At 47.0% G+C, this 22,445-nt stretch overlaps 1 protein-coding gene across 5 annotated transcripts in view; it reads left to right on the top strand.

The window, feature by feature from the left end:
- The window catches only part of SUCO (SUN domain containing ossification factor), a 1,613,753-nt gene that overhangs the window by 422,753 nt on the left and 1,168,555 nt on the right, over positions 1–22,445 (top strand). For 4 of the 5 annotated variants that reach the window (XM_069641200.1, XM_069641197.1, XM_069641195.1 and 1 more), the window contains one exon: positions 14,781–14,907. In XM_069641200.1, coding sequence (XP_069497301.1) covers positions 14,781–14,907 — 127 coding nt within the window. The remainder of the gene's footprint in view (positions 1–14,780; positions 14,908–22,445) is intronic. The other variant, XM_069641196.1, reaches the window with a different exon arrangement.

The following is a 22,445-nucleotide window of genomic DNA, read 5'->3' as shown; positions in this document are numbered from 1 at the left end:
ATGGTGCAGCCCATCACAGGGCTGTGAATTTTCAGAAGAAAGCGAGTCGCATTCACTGGACAGGTGATGCTCTGTCATAAATGATGGGACACCCTCAGAAAACAAAGTCTTTACTGGAGCCAAGTGCGTTCTCTAACGTATACTAGTTCGTCGTGGAATGAACCTGTTGATTAAGCGGATACGCTTATAGATCCAATTCTAATATACTTCCATCGGTAATAAAATGTGTGTGTTCTTGTGAAATTAACCTGTTTTTTGCAAATTGATGCACCTCTGCTAGGACCCGAGTTGCAAAGAAATCGTTAATTTAAAATGTGTTTTACAGATGGATTCAATAATGGAGCGGTGGAACCATCAAGCGCTTCAGGGCAATGAATCACTCTGTCGTGTTATCTAATCAGCTCAATATAAATTACAGGTAGTTCATTAGCATAAACCTCCTCTTGCCAGGGCCCCATGTAGATATTGAAGGAACATTTTCGGTAAAAGCGGTGGAATCTATATTGAGGAAAGCGATATCGCGGACCTCATGAAAATCACCCTTCCTACTTGGTAAAGTAAAGTGGCCTTTAATAGGTGTTTTAGCAGAGGTTACCCTTAATGGGCAGTCATCTGGAACAGACCTGCTCCCTAATTCATACATTACCAGCATATTAAGAAGCTCTTACCAGGAAATGTAATGTAGAGTAGTTTACTCACAGCAGTGCATGGAAGGTCCGCCGACCACTGACCTTGGACTGCAGTCACACCCTCATTTTGCGTGTTCCTCCAGTACTTCAAGCCTCAGAGGGTGGTGCTTGAACCATAGGACCAGAGGCAAACCGGTAAGACTTCCAAAAGAGGAAAGAACATACAAAGTGGACTGCCGGACTTCCACTTTAATCCAATCTCAGACATACATTTCTTTATCTTCCTTGTCCCAAAATCGTAGCGGGCAGCAAAGAGGAAGAGGACAGCCCCTCCTCCCTTTAGGTGCTAGACAATGTGGCACATGGGTATTGCATCAAGCTTCTGATCAAGCCTCAAAATCTCCCACCACACAGTGGTACAGCATGATCCCCTAAAGCTTCTACAAGAAGAAATCAAGACGCTTCTAATGAGGTGAACATGGGCATTTACTCCTTTTGCATTCCGGTACCCAAAAAAAAAAATACAAATCTGGCTAGTAGTAGATTGGTGCCCAGCAAACATGTATGTACAACTACAGAAATGTCTGACTATTTTGAGGGGTCAGAAACGGACACAAAGATAACGTTTTCTCAAAGTTTGCAATTTATTCAAAACAAAAGGAGGTTTCTGATAAACGCCTAACTCTCCCTAACCTAACATAGAGGTCCCTACCTAGCAAACTAAAACCTAAAAAAAGATATATAGTGTCAAAAATACCTCTGGTCCTCTTGAATGCACACAATCAAATTATACAAAGAATATATGGCTGATTTATGTTTCAACCAAACAGTTTTGTAATTCAAACACAAATGTTCTTGGAAGTATTCCTTGCGACCAGGGTTGTATTCCCTTCCCCTGGATCAATTTAGAAATTTTCAGTATTCTTCTGTTGCAACAACATTCTGTTCAAAGAATTTTTTAACCAGTCTTCTTTTTTAGAGGAACAACACGTCCTTTTTACCGCAGATGGTTGACAGTCCTAACAACTCAATGTCTCCATAATATCGTTCTTGCAAGTAAGATGAACTTTCTTCCCCATAACACAGGTTCCAAAATCAAATGAAATTGTTCTGTTTATCATATGAATCTTTCATCAAAAGAAAACGACTTCTTGTCAAAGTAGCATGTTACTCTTTCTCCGTACGTCATACAATATAACATTTTTGTCAGGATAGCAAAGAGCAACTTGTCTTGTTAATTCTACTGCTTGTTAATAAATGATAAAGTACATACATTCTCTTCTTTCAACAAAAGTTCTTTCCACATATATTTCTGTCAATTCTAGCAAACCATCATCTTCTTTTCCTGGCCCACTCACCTGCCAGGACTAACTACTAGTCGCTGCCGCTGGAGTCGTTTTTTTTACCGGCGCCCGGGAATGGGCAATTACCGGGTCATTACGGCCCTGCCGGACCCAGTAATTGCCCATTCCCAGGCACTGGTAAAAAATGCTCCCAATTCCCATTGAGCCCTATAGGGCTCAATGGGAATGGGGAGGCCAGATGCACCGGCACCATTCGGAATGGTGCCGGTGCATCCGACATGGTCTACTCGCAGGTGCCGTTCTGCCCGCCAGGTCAGACCTGGCGGGTGAAAAGGCACCCACAAGCAGACCTCGTAGTTTGCCGGTACCGTAAGAACAGTACCGGCAAGCTTACCTGTACTGGCAAACTTGTAACGAGGCCCCTTGTGTTCCTATTTTCCCTACTCTGAGAACAATATGTGCAAGAGTTACTCTCAAAAGAATTCTTAATGACTTCTCAACAGCCTTTGTGTTGACAGCAGTTTGGGTTACAAAATCCCTCCAATTGAAATCCCAAAAGGAAGATTTGTGCCCTTGTCCACTTGATCTACTTTCACAATCACTTTGCTGTTAGCAGGGTGAGATATATACTTTCCCAAATGTATATCCCTCAAAAGCGGTTTTATACTTCAGTTGCTCTCTTAGGGGGGTTTCACAACTTCTTGGATGATGGTAATGCTGATCATGAACTTCTCCCAGTGTTTGTCTTCATATAGATTTCTCTTTGCCTCTTCGCTGTGGGTAGTATTGGTTGGAGGCTTCTTTCACTGGAAATATGCCCAAAGTCTTTTGAAAGCCTCTTGGCTGTGAGTAATGTTGTTTACAAACTTTCCCCTTTTGTATTCCCTTATGGGGGATTTTTCCTCTTTGCCACTTTGTTTTGTTATCTTTAACTGTTTGATATTCTTCAAATAAGTTCTGCTTCGTTTTATCAATAGTTCGGTGTTCAAAACTATGTTTCTGTAACGGTCTTAGTGCACTGAGGGCCCCAGTGTTAGCATTACTTCTCTGCCAACTCGCCGGTTCTCTGTGGCGGCTCCTTCTGGCTCTGTGGCTTTGCAGCAGTGCTTCTGCTTCCGGTCTGCTTCCTTCCTCCCCTCTACAAGCCTCGGTTAAGTGATACAGTGGTCTCTGAGAGCAGCGGCCGCTCCATTGTCCGTCTGCGTTTGCCGCACGATGCTCGGGAAGCCTGTCTTTTCGCCTGGGCTGCTTCTTAGTGTGCTTTCTTTCCGCTGCACATACTCTGCATTCTGTCTTGTTTTCACATGTCGGGGTGGCTCCTGCAAGCGGGCTTCTCACTGTGGCTGCCTCCACACCTTGGATGATGGTCTTTTTCCCAGCTACGCTTCCCACACTGCTATCAACTGATCCTTGACCTTTTTCCTCTGCTTAACCTTTACCATCATCGCCACCAAGCTGGGGTTCGTTTTGAGTTTTAAATACCCTTCTCCGATGTTTCAATTGGCAACTACTAGGTTGCACCTTTTAAGTATTCACGATTCTGAGTCCTCATTGCCTCTAGGCTCCTTCATCCCAGTACTTCTAGCATTGTGGGAATTGAAGTCCATAGAAATGGGTGTCACATTATGTTATGTTATTTTCAATTAATTCAGATTGTTCTATAAACTAAAATAAGGGGAGCTTGTGTTACTATGGCGGGAAGGAGGGGGCAGAAAACGGGTATATAAGCTAATGTCCTGAACTCAGATTTTCTGAGTGGCCACCTATTGGTCACTCAGAATTGCTGGGGACTCTTACTTCCATCATCGGTGTAGTTGCCGGGGTCCAGTCTTGCTTCTCCACTCTTTTTGACTGCTTACTCTCTTTTCTCTCCTCCTTTCCCTTCTCCCTTTTCATATCTCCTCCCCTTACTTTCTTCTATGCACTTACTCTATCAGAATTGTCCCTGGACCTAATAGGATATCAAACTCCTCTATTTCCTCCACCCTCCCATTACTGTTTTTTTCCTTCCCACTACCCCTCCAGCACTATCTGAAATGTCGTCAGGCCTAGTATGATAGTCGCTTGTTTTGTTCCTCCCTTCCCTTTCTGCACCCCTCTCCCTCACCTTTTGTTTTTCTCCAGCTCTACCAGAAATGCTGAGTACGATAGTTAATTTCACATCCTTACGGTTCATGGCCTGTAAGAATGTGGTTGTATTTTCCCTTGTTCCCTCCCTTTCCTTGAAGCGCTTTGAAACACATTGTGTATAGGCGCTATATAAATAAACGATCATATATCATATCAGGGTGCAGTGGCTGGTTTCAGTTTGCGGATTGGCTACATGGTGATTTCGCACTCCGACGTGGCAGGTCCAGATGTCTTCCAGAAGGATGGCCCCAGCACTTCTGGACAGCAGCCACAGCAGGTCCCATGATGAGTGACGACCACCTGGACATGGCAAACTGGTAGCAGCAAAGTTCACTCTGATCAGGGGCAGCAGGCGACACTTGTGCAGCCAAAAAAGAAACAGCCCCAGGTAGGCTCTGATGCCTTGGATGAAGCTGGCCAGTTCACAGGATGGTTCCAGACATTTCCGAAGGCTTCTGGGTGCAGGATTCTTGTGCAGGTGTCCAAGCAAGTTGGTCTCATGAAGCCAAGTCGCAAAGCATTGACAACGGATCTTGGATTGTTGCAAGAGACTGGGCTTTGCCCGGGAGTTAGTGCTGGTTGTATTCAGTAACAGTGTTTGGGTCTTCAGCATGATTCTCTTCTTCTGGGTCTTTCCTCCAGTCGACGATCCAGGGAATGGCTTCAGGACTTTTCCTTTTTTCCCCAATTCAGACTAGGGGCTCCCCCCAGCCTATCAGTGGCAAGGATCTGCACCATTAAAACTGGATAGGGCTGTCCAGTCATCTGCTCAGTAACAGAAATCACCCATGGCGGAACGTGGCGTAGGACAAGACAGTCCCATATCCTGTAGCTGGCTATGATGCACACACACCTCCACTTTGGCAGAAAACACCAAGCTCGAGCCTCTGAAAGGGCATGCTATATGTGGCATTTTATGACCCAAGAGGGCAGGAAGAAGGCCAGTGAACCAGATGGCTAAAGGACAGGGTGGAACCCATATGGCACGGCCATTTAGTGCATATGGTTTTCACAATGGCAATGTGCAGTAAAAGGTAAATGTGCATGCAAGTACACTAAAAAATGTTGCTGAAGAAAAAGATACATATTACATCTGCAGCACATCACTTTGATGATGTATGCTATAGTAAAACAACAACGGAATCTCGCAAAGTGGTCCCTCTGCAGCGGTACCTATAAGGGCTGACCAGTGCCCCGATAAGAGGTGAGTTGATCAAGGGAAATAAAGATTTCACTTGCCTCCAAAATTCGGGAGAGGGCTCAGTTCATAGCATAAAGTTGGCAATACCATCAATGGTTGGAAAATTGCAAAAAGACAAATCTGTCCCAACAAGGGGCATGCATTTACTGGTGGTGGTAGGCTGTCTGTGAGCTGAACAGCAGAGAACATTGAGCATTTATGAAGCACTTCCCACTGGAACATTTATCTATTTATAGGTTTATTTATAGGTTCAGTTAGGGAGGGATGACGTATTTCATCCCACCCGCCCCACGATTCAGAGTCCTACCCCATAGTTCTGGGCCAGAAAAGCAGTCTTTCTCAAAATGTTGATCACTACCATGTTATGGACTCGTAAATAATCAAAACTATATTTCTGATGTTTGTTAATCTGCTTAGAATCACATGCTGTGCATAGTCCGACATCCAGTGGTCACTGCGGAGTATTGCATTTTGTTTTTCATAGTCGAAAAGGGGACGTCGACAAGGCGTGTCTGTAACACTATCCCTATAGTGACGTGCAGTGTACCCACAATCCCTCACGCGTTGAGGTCCCTCAGATTGTTTTTTTCTGCCCAGATATTGGTCGCCTATACGCGGAGCTCCTTGAGAGACATTGCAAAACTTTATTCGACCTTTGGTCGCCCTTAATTACATCTTTTCTTCACCACTCATCGTCGTCATAGCTGCAAAGCTGTTCATCGCCGATCAAGATCTCCGACGGCATGGCCTGGCCTCGACGGCCAAATACAGTAGGGAGAGTGGGGTCATGGGACATTATTGTTTCTCTTTGAGAATGCCTTTCCCTTTCCCCTCCTTTTCCCTCGGGGTTGTTGTCACATGTGATCTGTTCCTCAGCTATGGAGAGGACACCCTTTAGGTTTTGCCCGCGTTGCAAGGGCAAGTTTACCTGGAAAGACAAACATAAACGGTGTAACCGTTGTTTGCCCCTCGACCACAAGGAAGACGGCTGTGCGGCTTGTCAGCTACTTAAGCCTAAGACTTTAAAGGACCGTAGGGTCAAAAGGTGGGCGGCCTACGCCATGTCCAGGCCGGATTCCTCACCCGCCGCCGTAGAAAGTGACGAGGAATGTGACAACCCAACATCTGCTTCGGAAGTCCTTGACCTCTCTAAGGAGCGTTCACGCTCCTCGTCGTCTGTCCCCGGCCCCGACAAGCTCAGCTCTCGCTCTGCTTATGGGGATGAACACCCCGGCGACACTGACGCACACAGAAAGCACTAACATAAGCACACGACCCACGGCTCTTCCTCGTCGAAGACGAAGAGAGCATTAGTGCCTGCGGAGACGCAGGTCCTACCGGCGGCCTCCTCAGACCATAAGGGTCATAAGCCCCCCTCGCAACCGCATTCACGACTAGCGACTGGGCTTCCCCCAGATAAGGGCGCTATCACTAAACCGCCGGACGACGCGCACCGTCAGAGCGCCCATCGGCGTAGAGCAAGCGACGCCTATAATGTCGACGTCAGAGGTACCCTCAGCAGACAAATTGGTCGTCGAGAGCCTGGCGCGAATTGTTTCCGCCGATAGCCATAGGCGGATGACGAAAGAAACGTCGATCTCCACTCTCAAGGCCCGGGACACGCCGAAAAGGTCAGAAGGAAGGCAGGAATTGCCCCCTCCGTCGAGAGGGACTCCTAGCTTACCAGAAGGCTTTTCTGAAGGCAATGGGAACCTTTCTTTGACGTTATGGGATAGGTCGAAGCATTTTCAAGATGAAGGCCCTCCCTTTTCCCCCCCTTAACCGTTCAGGAGTTCCTCACGAAACCCTTGAAAGACTACAGTTCTGTATGGACAGGATGGAGAGGTTTATGGAGACACAGAACCTTCCACCTAAGTGAGCCAGAGAAGGACGTCAGGAAGACCCTAGGGCCAAGTACCCCAGACTGTTTGATCCTCCCCAAGATAATGTGGATTTATACAACCTCACTGAAGAAGACACCCACTTTCAGGAGGAAGATGAATTCATAGACAATGAGGGGGAAGAAAACCTACAGGAGGAAGGTTTAGACGACTACCCTGATAGGGGTGATAGGGGCTTTGGTGAAGACCCAGAAGAAGGGGCTTCACAGCCCTGGCAGTCCCCGTCAGTGTAGTCAGACACTGAAGCCATAAACCTGTCCCCTCCTAAAGACTCACCCATTAGAATTACATCGCCTATAGATGATCAACCAACCTTTAATGCACTTCTACGTAAGGCAGCAGCGCATTTTGAAATAGAAACAGGGGAAACTTCTCCTGACATCGACTTTGTCGAAAAGATCATTAAGGAGAAACCCCCCCGCAAGCCAGACCATTCCCCTCCTCGCCTCTGTGAGGAGACAAATTATTCCTTCACTATCCACTCCTTTGTTGATCAGAGGGGTCAACCCAGGATAGAAAAGTTGTTCAGTCCTTCTCCATCGGACCCCTTATATATCAGGGGCCACTCTGTACCAGACTCCTTAGTGGTGACAAATACCAGGAAGAGAGCAGGGGTGCCGCTGTCATCTAGCGATGCATCCAAGATAAAGAGGGTAAAAAATTATATGCCCTAGGAAAGAGGATTACAGCCTCTGCTGCCTTTTCCGCAAGAATTGCCAACAACAATTCTATATTGGCAAGTTACGCAGATGCACAATGGGGCAAACTACGTAATGACATTGAGGAGGTACCAGAACCTCTACGTACTCGCCTTCTAGCCACAGTGACTGAAGGGTCCTTAGTCAACCAAAGCATCATCAAAAATACCCTGGATGCTGCAGAAACGGCCGGGCGTTCCCTGGTACAAGGAATCCTACTGAAACGCCATGTATGGCTACGTAATTCAGGCTTTAAACCGGAGACGCAAGCATCTCTTATTAACAAACCTATAGAAGATGCGAACCTCTTTGGTAAAGCGGTGGATGAGGCTTTAGAAACCGCAAAGTAAGAATTTGACACTATCAAGACACTAGATCAAATTTCAAGGCCTCCCAACATACGTGGGTATGGCAACAAGCGGTTTTTCTGAGGCCAACGCCAGCAGCAGAAACAACAGCAGCAGGAATATTCTGCAGGTACCTGGTCCTCTAACCAAGGCACCAGTGGACAATATAACCTGAGAGGACAACGTTGTGGCAAGGGAAGAGGTTGGGGTCCCACCCCTAGAGGTTCCCAAGCCACCAACACCAAATAACTCGAACATTCAGGTCCCCTCCCATGCTATGCCGGTCGGGGGCCGGTTGACATCCTTTCTTCCAGCATGGGAGGGTATAACATCAGACCGCTGGGTACTATCAACCATAGCCTGCGGTTATTGTATAGAGTTCAACGGATCCCCTACGTACAGACCCCCGAGGAGACGACACATGTCAGCGGAACACCTCGCCATCCTTCTTCAAGAAGTGGACCAACTGCTAGAAAAAGGAGCCATAGAGGTCGTGCCTCTATCCCAGGTAACGGAAGGTATTTATTCAGTGTACTTCCTCGTACCCAAAAAGGACTTAACCATGCGCCCTGTACTAGATTTGCGGCCATCAAACAAATTTGTCAAACCTCAAAAGTTTTGTATGATCACTCTACACGAGGTAATCCCCCTGCTTTCTCAGGGAGATTACATGACAACACTGGACATGAAAGATGCATACTTTCATATTTTAATGTTGCCAGCGCACAGGAAATACCTCAGGTTCATGATAGAGGGCAAACACTATGAGTTCAGAGTGCTACCCTTCGGCATAGCATCAGCACCAAGGGTATTCACGAAGGTACTGGCAGTGGCAGCGGCCCACCTGCGCAGGTTGTCCATCCCAGTATACCCTTACCTCGACGATTGGCTCATAACAGGGGATTCTTACGAAACATGCTTCGCAAATACCCAAAAGACTGTAGACCTTTTGTTTCAACTGGGCTTCTCCATCAGCGAAAAGAAGTCCAGCTTAGACCCCAGTCAAATCAAATCTTCCTCTCCAACAAGAGGGTCCAAAACAAGCTGTTTCAGATCCCTCAATATGTGGCCGGTCGAGAGGTGATGATACGCAAAGCAATGCGCTTGCTAGGAATGATGGCGTCATGTATATATTTGGTACCTCACGCGCGCCTGCGCATGCGCTCAATGCAAGAGTGGCTCAACAGCCAGTGGTGTCAGGCCAGCGGACAATGGGATGATCTGGTGGTGGTCTTGCAAGCCTTGGTTCTCTCGCTACGGTGGTGGTCGAAGGAAAACCTGGTAATATGGAAACCATTTGCCACCCCCGCAGTGGAAGCCACTCTAACCACAGACGCATCCCTCACCGGATGGGGGGGCTCCCCTATCCCATCAGACTGCTCACGGAGTCTGGACTCCGAGCGTTGCATCCAAGCACATAAACTTATTGGAGCTACTAGCTGTGTTCAAGGCACTAAAGGCCTTCCAGGCACACCTGCAAGGGAAGGCAGTGTTGGTCCTCACGGACAGCACCACAGCCATGCACTACCTCAACAAGCAAGGGGGCACTCACTCTCCAGGACTGTCCAAGCTGTCCCAGAACATCTGGAAGTGGGCTCTCAAACACATGTTCCTACTGTCACAACAGGTACCAGGGGAACTCAATTTGCTAGCAGACGAACTCAGCAGAGACTTCCCTCTACCATTGGAGTACGAATGGCGGTTACACGAAGAAATCGTCTTCGACGTCTTCACACAATGGGGATTCCCAGAAATAGATCTGTTCGCAACTCTGGAGAATTCCCAATGCCAAGATTACACCTCCAGATACCCCCAGAACCAGTCCAAGGGGAACGGTCTATCGATACCATGGTCAGGGAAATTTGTTTACGCTTTTCCCCCGACTCCCCTTCTCAACAAGATAATACACAAGAAGCACCAGGAAAAAGTTACCATGATACTGGTGGCCCCTATGTGGGCCCGACAGCCATGGTTTGTTCACTTGATGGAGATGTCCCTATCCCCTCCAGTGAAACTTCCCTGCCCGTACAACATGCTGTCACAAGACAAGGGCAGGACTCGGCATCCATGCCCTCAGAACATGAACTTAGCTGCCTGGCTCCTGAGATCATAGAATTTGGACACTTTCAGCTCCCGCAGAGATGCATGGACATTCTCAGGGAGGCTAGAAAGCCTAACACACGTCACTGTTATTCTAGCAAATGGAAGAGATTTGTCATTTGGTGTAGAGGTTGGAGCATCAACCCAGCTGACTGCTCCCCCACACAAATTGTTTTATACCTGACTTACCTACTAGACTCAGGCTTAGTGTTTAACTGTATTAAAGTCCATTTAGCTGCACTTTTCCGCATACACCACTTCTCAACTCAGTGTCATGGTGGAAAGTCCCAGTTATTAAAGCCTTCATGGAAGGGGTGAAAAGGATCCACCCTCCCATAGCTAACCCTGCTCCCGGATGGGACCTAAATGTGGTACTGACTAGGCTCATGGGGTCACCCTTTGAACCCATGCACAAAGCAACTCTTAAACACCTCACTCTTAAGACTGCTTTTCTATTAGCTATCACCTCCATTAGGAGAGTAAGTGAACTACAAGCGCTCTCTGTACTAGACCCCTTTGTAACAGTTCACAAGGATAAGGTGGTTCTGCGCACACATCCTAGGTTTGCACCAAAATGTATCTCTAAATTCCACGTCAACCAGTCTATAGAACTACCAACGTTCTTCCAAAACCCTTCAAACTTAGGGGTAAAAAGCCTGCATTCACTGGATGTTCGCAGAGCCGTTATGTTTTATATGGAAAGAACTAGACCATTGAGAAAGACTAATCAGTTCTTTGTCTCGGTGGCAGCAGGAAGAGAAGGAGATGCAGTTTCAAAATCCACTATTTCTAGATGGATTGTACAGTGCATCACTCTCTGTTACACTCTTGCTAAGAGAGAACTACCCTTCAAGCCAAGAGCACACTCCACTCGAGGCACCGCGGCTTCCATAGCTTTCATTGCAAATGTCCCTCTTGAGTCCATTTGCAAAGCGGCAACCTGGAGTTCTGTTCACACCTTCACAAAACACTACTGTCTAGATGCCCACTCTAGATCTGATTCCCAGGTGGGACAAGCGGTATTAAGACATCTTTTCTCTACTGTTCCTTCTCACAACCCACCTCCAACTCCGGGTACTGCTAGCTAGTCTATGCACAGCATGTGATTCTAAGCAGATTAAAAACATCAGAAGACAATGCATTACTTACCGTAAAAGCATTTCTGATGGTTGTATCTGCTTAGATTCACATGCGCCCACCCTTCCTCCCCGCTCGGATGGAGGGAACATAGACTTCTTCTATATCTTTTTTTTCTGTACTCACTCACGTCTAATAGGCTCCCTCAGGGCAGAAAAAATACAAACAGAGGGACCTCGACGCGTGAGGGATTGTGGGTACACTGCACGTAACTATAGGGATAGTGTTACAGACACGCCTTGTCGACGACCCCGTTTCGACTACGAAAAACAAAATGCAATACTCTGCAGTGACCACTGGATGTCAGAATCCTTGGCTCATGCTGACAGAAACCTACAGGCCATAGTATAGTCACAACAAACTATTGTGTGTCATATTATGCGATAAGCAGCCGTTGTGCGTCTAGTCAATTATAATTTTGAGAACTGAAATTAGCATAGAATTCTTCTCATTCTTACAAATCGTGCAAAATGTTAATCCTCTTATCTTGAAATGCAAAGGCAGACCTATGTGTAACGTGAAATGACAGGGGTATTTTAAAATTGTATCTTTACCATATAACATTACATCTCCAGCCAAACATTTATAGAGCTTGAAGGAAAATTAATAGGAGTAGATTGAAAGCTGTCCACGCACACATGTGCATTTAAAGTGGCACATACACGTGTAGATCGAAGAACACACACACACACACTCTCTCTCTCTTTCTCCCCCTCCCCCTCTCCCTCTCCCTCTCCCTCTCTCTCTCTCTCTCTCTCTCTCTCTCTCTCTCTCTCTCTCTCTCTCTCTCTCTCTCTCTCTCTCTCTCTCTCTCTCTCTCTCTCTCTCTCCCCCCCCTCTCTCCCTCTCTCCCTGAGTGTTATTTTTTTAATCCAAATCTGTGTGAGGCATATACAAATTGGTTCTTGTCTACATTTACATGACCTGCACATAGCCAATGCTACACACTTGTACAGGGGAACTAAGTTTAGTGTATATATGTTAATAAACATTACTTGAACAATTGACGTTTCTCTGATAACATACTTGTATTGATATTGGGGAAAAACAAGTATTGTGAAGAGTTCTGAAATATATGCATACAGTTGCCGGTATGCAGCGATGCTATCATTAAAGTACATTGTGTTGACTAGTTAAATGCAAAAATAGAAGTCTATTTAAAATGCCTAGTGTCTAATATATATATATATAGACAATGCATTACTTACCGTAAAAGCATTTCTGATGGTTGTATCTGCTTAGATTCACATGCTGTGCATAGTCTGACATCCAGTGGTCACTTCAGAGTATTGCATTTTGTTTTTCGTAGTCGAAAAGGGGACGTCGACAAGGCGTGTCTGTAACACTATCCCTATAGTTCTCCCCAGCCATCTCTCTCCAGTTGTATCCAGAAAATCTTCAATGTTAATCTTTCATATTAATGAATCCCTGACTTGCTATTATATCCTTTTCAGCTCCTCTACAGCCTTGTGACTATGTGTGGTTTTCACTGGTTTATGGAGATCAGATAAAGTATTTCATGACTATGGTTAATGGATTTTATGAGGAAGTCTGAAATAATGTATGTGGCAGATCTCTTTTAAGCTGTCCATTTGCCAGTATCTGGCAGTGCTTTTGAGGCCTTGCTTTCAGAACCAGTTTCAGCAAGAAATATCTCAATAGTTGTGTGTGGCCACTGTCTTATGATGTACATTCCTGAACTGGGGCTAGGTTTTAGAAACGTAGATTTTTGGACCGTTTCAAGTTACACCAATCTACATCAGCAATATGTTTGCGCATGCTCCTTTTACGTTTTAAATACTAGATTTTATTCAGAGTAAAGTGAATGCATTGCAGAATAAAATTCACAGATCCACCTCTTCATTTTCATTGCATTTTCCTATGAGTTCACGATTGAAAGGAAAGTAAGACACCTGAAAACTGCAGATACATTTTCTCTACATATAGCATCTAAATTATAAGTATATGCTGAAAATGATTACGCTTCAAGGCTGCAAAAGTAAGTCTTCTGGGCCCCAGGAACATAAAACTTACATCATCCCTAAAATGGCTCTTTCAAGTTTTATAGTTCTGAATGTGTCCTTAGGCCTACGAAATTCCCTAGGAATGTGGTAAACACACTCTTTTTACATGTGCACAGCTCCAGCTTTCCTGTGCGTTTTTCTACATGTCTTTTATATCAATGAGGCAAAAGTTGAAAAAAGACCATTTAAATTTGTGTCTATAAGGTATACAATCAGGCCCTGGAAATGGCTGCAGTCTGAAATTCACTTTTACACTGCAGAAAAATGTTCTGACGCGTTCGCTGTGATTTACATTTCGAGTTTTAATTGGGCGTTATTTTCATCAAGTCGGCGAGCAAGATGTGTAATAATATAACTGGAGGCATACCTGTGTGAATGGTGTCTCTAGCTCTTTTAGAAAGCCTTTTTTTTGTCCACTTTATTTTAGGCTACTTATCTGAGCTGTATCTTCTCCGACAAACAAGTATGAAATTGCAACAAAGGACATATACTGCAGCACGCACAAACCCTCCAGTTTTGTAACAAATGCTCTTTACCTGCTCCCATTCCTACATAACACTTATCCATTTTAAATATACCAATGACTGCAAATGGTTACTTTTATTTATGTATCCTGCTTATGTCTTGTTCATCCCCTCCTCACGCCGGCACCAACCTTCCCATGCCCCCTCCTCTCCTTGGGTTGCCACGAAAACTTCGTTATTGCAGTTGGTGCCTTTATAAATCAACAATAAATGCATAAATATCTGAGTCTAGTTGGGCAGATGGATAAAATGGTGGTTGAAGCCTGTGGCAAGGTGCTGTGCTGTGTGTATGTTCCATGGCCTCACTTCAAATTTAGAGGGTTTTTGTTGTGCAAAAGGTTCCACCCCTGCAAAATGATGGCACACAAGTATGGAGAAAATTGGCTAGGAGTACAGTTTCTACCGTTGCGACTATGGTGGGAGGTGGGCGGTTTTTCTTGGTTACCTTGTCTTCCACATAAACATCCATTGGCGTTTTGATTAGAAATGCTTGTATTTTTCAAGCTCAGCCAATTTGCAATTGAAGATTTAAGCACTACTCTCTATAGTGGTTGGCTCTGTGCGGACATTGAGATGTAGCACTGCCTGAAGGTGGCCTGAGAAAGGAGGGTTGTATTGACAATGGCACATTTACTAGGGGCCTGTAATCTCCTTAGTAAAAGCAGCGCATTGTGTAACTTTAGCCAGTCACTTTTCGGCAGTGGCTTTATGCATGCTGTTCTCCTGTTATTTTTGCTGTCCATTTCATTTTCTGGTTCTGTTTTCGCCCATATTTTTTATTGTAGCAGAAGTCAGACCCCAAAACATCAGTGGAACTTGACCCGACTGTATCAGGAAGCACAAAGGATCCTGGAGACATTCCAACGTTTGATGAATGGAAGAAGCAAGTCTTGGAAGTAGAAAAAGAAAAGAGTAAGTTCCTCCAGTTTGCTTGTAAGATGGTTACATTCCAAAAGAAGAATGTAGATGGACAGGTTTAAATTCCATCCGCGCCTGCAGCGCTACGTGCCGAGAATGCCACTGTACTGAACTCGTCCTTTTAAAGTTGTCTCAATGCCAAATGAGAAAGCTGTAGAAATTCTGCCCAATGGCTGCACAAGCAGAGCACCTTAGAAATAGTGTTCTCCAAAAGTCACATTTCGGAGGAGCAGCAACATCTGTGTCATTGTCTCGACTTCAGACATGCATTCATTAGGATCACATCAATTGATTTGAATATCATCACGTACAAGACACTGGGATGTAGATCTCATCCTTACTGGTTAGTGTCCCCCCCAGCCCCAATCTTCCATCTTAAGTGGATATTAGTCTCTTCCCACTTTTAAATCTTGTGGCCACAGTGTTCTTGCCATCAACATTAAGTATTTCGGCCAATGGTGGGCATACTCCTTTTATTATTATTATTATTATTATTATTATTTTTTTACCTGTTGTATCCCTGTTTGTATTAGGGTAAAATTTTGGTGCCATTGCTTTCTTTGCTCTGATTAACAAGCCACCAAGCTGTCAACCACGTTTGTATGTAATTACGCAGCCATATTTGACTAGTGCAATCAATAGCGTTCGACTGATTTTTGCTAATCCACTAGAGTTAATTGTGAAGCACAATACTGTGCTACTGTACTACTTAATCCGTCTTACTTTGCCTAGTTGTAAATATGCTCATCTACACAGCTATTGTGTGTTTTCTGTCTCCATGTACACCATCCCTCCCTGAGTTCAGATAGAAGTATATTGGCCGGAGTTGGCCTCCCGATTGTTCATTCACGTAGAATGTATTAACATTGTATGCTTTGTCTGCAGTTCATTGAACTTTAGTCACTGTCTGAGTGACACATTCTGTTATCCGCCCTGCTTGCATAATCTTATTTACTTTGGATTTAGTATCGCCCTGTGACGGCTTCTATAAATTATAATTGTCAGGAGACAAACGAAGCAAGGACAGGGAGAACAGATAAAGTCCTCTGTCTGGAGCCATTTTCAAAATCAGTAGTTTGAATTTTAGGAAACACGTTGTTTTGACACGTTGATTTAGTGTTTTTAGTGGTCCCTGACTAAATGCAGTGACCACAAACTGTTCTGGCCAAATGGTAGCATTCAAGTACGTTCCTGCTTGTCATTTTTAGGTAGAGGTCAGGACATGGACATGGAAATCACAAAAATACCTCTCTACTCTTGAACATTGCTTCTGACTTGGCTGCATACTCCTTCCTGGATATGCTGGGAACATTAGTGAGGACATCATGGTTTGAGATTCTTGTAGTGTCTTTCTGGGTAAAAAAAAAAACAATGTTAAACTCTTTTAAAAGCACCATTTCCGTCTATCAGTTGAGAATGCTGCTCCAGTGCTAACTGTTGCTCCACTGTCTGATTTGTTTGACCATGGTATGAATTATTTGTGCCAACAATAATGCTCTCTTCCTGTCCAAACATAGCAACTCTGCCGCTCACAGCAATTTAAAATCTGTCCTTCCAGACATCAAAGATAACTTTACACCTCTAAGACCAACTTGTATACCGCCACCCCTGACACTGTGCCCCTTGCCCCACAAGGCTCCCATCGTGATACAAATGACTCTGTTGAGGGCAGAGACCACCTAGAAACAAACTGGTACACAGTAGCTATATATTTCCTAAATGCATTCTTAAAAACAGCGGAAAAGCAATATTGCATTTTCCCCTCTCCCCACTAACCTCACCCCTTCCTTTCAGATCTACCAGATCGCATGCAGTCCATGCAAAAGGCTGAGGTGTAAAGCAACAATAACAGAACATACACCCAATGGTTACAGATCCGGTGATCTTCATGTTCCATGTGTCAGTGTGCGTGTTGAGCAAATATGTTTTGAATGACTAGTGTACTGGGTAATAAATGAAATAAGTTGTCATGAGACGGAGAGAGAGAGACTATTTGAATGCGTTTCTGATCAGGCATGACTGCTCAAATAGTCATGTACGTCTCTCTGCTTGCGTCGTCACACGGTGTTCCGGGCAGCCCCGATTGTTCTTCCGAATGAAAGTAATAGAAGCTGTTACATTATTTAGATCAACAGACACATTTTCCATTAAATATTTATTGATTTGCAACCGTGGCTTGAAATGAGTTGACAAAACATTAGAATTGTACAGCGGCTGGTTGCATAATTGATGGTAAATCTTGTGTCACGCATCTGAAGCTTTGTGGCTCAGGTCTGCCAGGTTAGCATGCCATCTCATGCTGCTCAACAGTGCTTTGGCCAATGATTTCTATTGTTGCACTACTGCTACGGACGTTGCTGTGACCGTGCATTCTACCAAATGCGCCGAGGATGTGAATGTAGTGGTTAAACATGCTGCAAACTAAAGCTTGCGTACTGAAACGTGGGATCGAGTCACCTTTTTAGGTTATTTAAAAAAATGCATTAAGGGAAGCGGAGAACTCCTTGCAGTGACCTGTAAATTAATTCCAAATTTGCCTTTCTTCAATTTAAGAATAATCATTTCCCAGGGCACGGATGCCCAGGGAATTTAACTGATAAGCCATGATTCTACCAACCGTGTAAATCATGTTTAAAAGGTTTAGAATCCACCACACACACACAGGAAAAGGCCAGGTTTGAAGTGGGGATCTATTTGATGGAGGATAGAACCAAAGCCATAATCCTTTCATTGGGAAAGTTTGTTGCAAAAATGGCACAAGAAAGTAAGTGGCTTTTTAAATATAATGCTGAATAATTAAATCCCATTAATCTTGAGAGAGGCTGGTGCCTCATCGAAGCATTAAAAACAGAAGGATGTTTTTTTTTCAATGGGCGTATGGTGCCATTAAGCTTTAGCTGTACATTTCTCTGCAGTGTTGAAGGTGCTACGATAGAATGTGCAATAGCATCTGCTGAAGACTAGAGGTGAAGTGGTTGGTTCAGTCCTGCCCCATCACCCCACCTGGCCATCCTCCACTGCATGGGAATAGTAGTCTTCCCTTGGAGCTAGTAGTTTATCTTTTCTACACCGAATGTAAGAGTGGTCATGTTTGGAATGGGGCTAGGGCGGGTGGCATGCAACCATCAAGTTGCAATGTAGCCTCTTTAAGAAAATCAAGCAAGGTCCGTTGGATTTATGTAAGAGATCTAAAAGATACAGAAGTAGCCATGAGAATGTATGTGGATTTGGTGAAGTGCATTGTATCTTGCAATAACGTCCACCAAAAAGATACGCCATACAAAAGAGACAATGCACCTGGCATCACCAGTGGCCACATTCTTCAGCTTAGCCACTAGTACCCTGTTGGTCTTATTCCCCCTGAAATAAAAGTACTGCTTTGCTAGCAATATTGACTGGGCCGCCTTCCCCATCAAATGTGCCTCCAGAGTCTGCAGAGACATTCTAAGGTCACAAAGAGAGCGCTGACTACCTTTATCAACATGTTCCTTATCCCTCTCCTGCACACACCCCTGTCCCCCAACGCATCCTGATGGAGCCTCCTAGTCATCCTCCAGGCTACCGACTGCTCAATGATGTCCCCCCGAATCACAGCCTTCCCCGCATCCCATACAGTCCCAAACTCAAGCTCCCCAGTGTCATTAGTATGGAAGTAATTTGTGATGGCTTCTGATATAGGGCTTTCAGGGCTACATCCGTTAATATGGAGTTATGACATATTCAAGAAAACCCTTGCGGTGGGGTGGCTATGGACAAGGTAAGCAGAAGCTTAAGAGGGGCATGGCCAGAGAGCGCTTTTGGTAAAATGGATACCTCCTTTACTGAAGGGATAAGCGCATTAGAGATCAGGAACATATCAAGCTTGGAGAACCCCTTATGCACAGCTGAAAAGGTGTACTCCCTTTCCCATGGGTGGAAAAACTGCCATGCTTCTATCAGCGAGTGCTCCCTTAATAGTGTCGTTAAGGCGTAAAGGTTTTATCTATAATTGCTAGTGAGGGCTAATGACTTGTCCATAGTCGGGTCAGTCTCCCCTAGTATGATTTTTCCTTCAGCTGGTTCCGCTAATATCTCCGAAAAACTTGGCAAGGAACGTGGCTTGGTTTTCATTGGGACCATAAATTGTAGCTAAGGTAATTTTGCGTTTGCCCAGGTGGGCTATAAGGATTAAGTATCTCCCCTCCTTATTTCTCAGCACCTTCAACACCTTTAAAGGCAGGCCCTTAAGGACCATGATGGCAACCACTTGTTTGATCAACTGTGCTTTTACCATGACACAATAAGTGTTCATTATTTTTATTTTTTTAATGTCTGATCAGTGCTTTACGTGGGACGAGTAAGGTGTGCGTAGGGTCCCTAAAACATGACCTTCAAGTTAGTCAGAAGATTTTAACTTAGCTCAGCAGGAGTCTATAACATTTATTGTCCTTATTGAGAATAAGGTACAGTGGCACAGTGATTTGCCCACCATCCCATAATTGTGGTCCAATGAGAATGCTGTGATATAAGCCCAAGTTTCCTGGCAATAATTTTGCACCTAGAACACTGGTGTAAGGGGGCAGGAAGGAATGGATGTGCAAGGATCCGGGAGAAGGAAGGAATGGCCGTGAAGGGGGGACGGGAGAAGGAAGGAATGGCTGTGAAGGGAAGGGGGGAGAAGGAAGGAATGGCTGTGAAAGGGGGGGAGAAGGAAGGAATGGCTGTGAAAGGGGGGGAGAAGGAAGAAATGGCTGTGAAAGGGGGGGAGAAGGAAGGAATGGCCTGAAAGGGGGTGGGGTGGAGAAGAAAGGAATGGCCTGAAAGGGGGTGGGGTGGAGAAGGAAGAAATGGCCTGAAAAGGGGGGAGAATGGCCTGAAAGGGGGTGGGGTGAAGGAATGGCCTGAAAGGGGGTGGGGTGAAGGAATGGCCTGAAAGGGGGTGGGGTGGAGAAGGAAGGAATGGCCCGAAAGGGGGGGTGTAGAAGGAAGGAATGGCTGTGAAAGGGGGGGAGAAGGAAGGAATGGCTGTGAAAGGGGGTGGGATGGAGAAGGAAGGAATGGCCTGAAAGGGGGGGTGGAGAAGGAAGGAATGGCCTGAAAGGGGGGGGGGGGTTGGAGAAGGAAGGAATGGCCTGTAAGGGGAGGAGAAGAAGGAAGGAATGGCCTGAAAAGGGGGGGAGGGGTGGAGAAGGAAGGAATGGCCTGAAAGGCGGGGGTGGAGAAGGAAGGAATGGACTGAAAGGGGGGGAGAAGGAAGGAATGGCCATGAAAGGGGGGGAGAAGGAAGGAATGGCCGTGAAAGGGGGGGGGGAGGAATGGCTGTGAAAGGGGGGAGAAGGTAGTAGGAATGCCTGTGAAAGGGGGGGAGAAGGATGGAATGGCTGTGAAAGGGGGGGGGGAAGGATGGAATGGCCGTGAAGGGGGCGGGAGAAGGATGGGAATGGCCATGACAGGGTGGGGAGAAGGATGGAATGGCCATGACAGGGGGGTGGGAGAAGGTTGGAATGGCGTGATAGGGGGAGGGCGGAGAAGGCATGGCCTGAATGGGGGGGAAGGAAGGAATGGCTGTGAAAGGGGAGGGAGATGAAGGAATGGCTCTTTAAGGTGCGGGGGAAGAATGAAGGAATGGCTGTTTGGGGGGGAATGGCTGTGAAAGGGGGCAAGGGCTAGCCATGAAAGGGGGGGGAAAGAATGAAGGACTGGCTGTGCATGGGGGGGAAAGAAGGAAGGACTGGCCGTGAAAAGGGGGGGTAGAAGGAAGGACTGGCCATGAAAGTGGGGGGGGAGGAAGGACTGGCCGTGAAAGGAGGGGGAGAAGGAATGACTGGTCGTGAAAGGGGAGGGGGGGGAAGAAAGAAAGAAAGAAATAATGGGCACGCAGGGGGCTGGGGGAAGAATGGCCACGCAAGGGGCAGGGGAGAGAACCAAGGAGGAATGGCTGCAAGGGAGGGAGGGAGGGGAATGGCCGTGGAAGGCCAGAGAGAAGGAAGAAATTGCCACGCAAGGCGGGGGGATGGCCACGAAGTGGGGGGGAGTGGAGGGAATGGCTGCATAAAGGGGGGTGGAGGAGGAGGAAATTGCTGCGCACGGGGGAAGCGGGGGTGGGGGGGCCACACAGGGGGGAGGAAAGGGCCATTCAAGGGGGGGAGAGGGAAGGAGGGAATGACCGCGTAAGGGGGGGAGGCCGCACAAGGGGGACGACAGAGGGAATGAGTGCGCAAGGAGGGAATGACCTGCATGGTGCGGGGGGGGAGGAGGGAATGACCACGCATGGTGGGGGGGAGGAGGGAATGACCGCGCATGGTGGGTGGGAGGAGGGAACAACCATGAAAGGTGGGGGGAGCAGGGAATGACCACACATGGTGGGGGGAGGAGGGACTGACCACACATGGTGGGGGGAGGAGGGAATGACCACGCATGGTGGGGGGAGGAGGGAATGACCACGCATGATGGGGGGAGGAGGGAATGACCACGCATGATGGGGGGAGGAGGGAATGACCACGCATGGTGGGGGGAGGAGGGAATGACCATGCATGGTGGGGGGAGGAGGGAATGACTGCGCATGGTGGGGGGAAGAGGGAATGACTGCGCATGGTGTGGGGAGGAGGGAATGGCCACGCAAGGGTGGGGGGAGGAGGGAATGGCCGTGCAAGGGTGGGGGTAGGAGGGAATGGCTGCGCAAGGGTGGGAGAGGAGGAGAGAATGGCTGCACAAGAGTGGGGCGGAGAGGAGGAGAGAATTGGCTGTGCAAGAGTGGGGGGAGAGGAGGAGGGAATGGCCACGCAAGGTTGGGGGGAGGAGGGAATGGCCACGCAGGGGTGGGGGGAGGAGGGAATGGCCGCTTAAGGGTGGGGGGGGGTAGGTGAGGGGAATGGCCATGCAAGGGTGGGGGAGTAGGAGGGGGAAAGGCCGCGCAAGGTTGGGGGGATGTGGAGAGGAGGGAATGGCCACACAAGGGTGGGGGGAGGAGGGAAATGGCCGCGCAAGGGTGGGGGGAGGAGGGAAATGGCCGCGCAAGGGTGGGGGGTGTGGGGAGGAGCGAATGGCCGTGCAAGGGTGGTGGGAGGAGGGAAATGGCCGCGCAAAGGTGGGGGGAGGAGGGAAATGGCTGCGCAAGGGTGGGGGGAGGAGGGAAATGTCCGCGCAAGGGTGGGAGGAGGAGGGAAATGGCTGCGCAAGGGTGGGGGGAGGAGGGAAATGGCTGCGCAAGGGTGGGGGGGTGTGGGGAGGAGGGAAATGGCTGCGCAAGGGTGGGGGGGGGGAAATGGCTGCGCAAGGGTGGGGGGAGGAGGGAAATGGCCGCGTATAGGAGGGAATGGCCGCGCAAGGTTGGGGGGGGCAGGAGGGAATGGCTGCGCAAGGGGGAGGAATGAGGGAATGGCTGTGCAAAGGAGGAGGAGGTGGGAGGAAGAAAGAAAGAATGGCTGCACAAAGAAGAATGAATGGCTGCGCAAGGTGGAAGAAGGAATGGCTGCGCGAGGGGGGGAAAGAAGAAGCAATGGCTGCGCAAGGGGGGGAAAGGAAGAAGGAATGGCTGCGCAAGGGGGGAAAGG

The sequence above is a fragment of the Ambystoma mexicanum genome, chromosome 1q (assembly GCF_040938575.1).
Source record: "Ambystoma mexicanum isolate Mex_15411 chromosome 1q, UKY_AmexF1_1, whole genome shotgun sequence".
Classification (NCBI taxonomy): Eukaryota; Metazoa; Chordata; class Amphibia; order Caudata; family Ambystomatidae; genus Ambystoma; species Ambystoma mexicanum.
The sequence above is the reverse complement of the archived record's forward strand: the minus strand, read 5'-3'. Positions and strand labels throughout refer to the sequence as shown.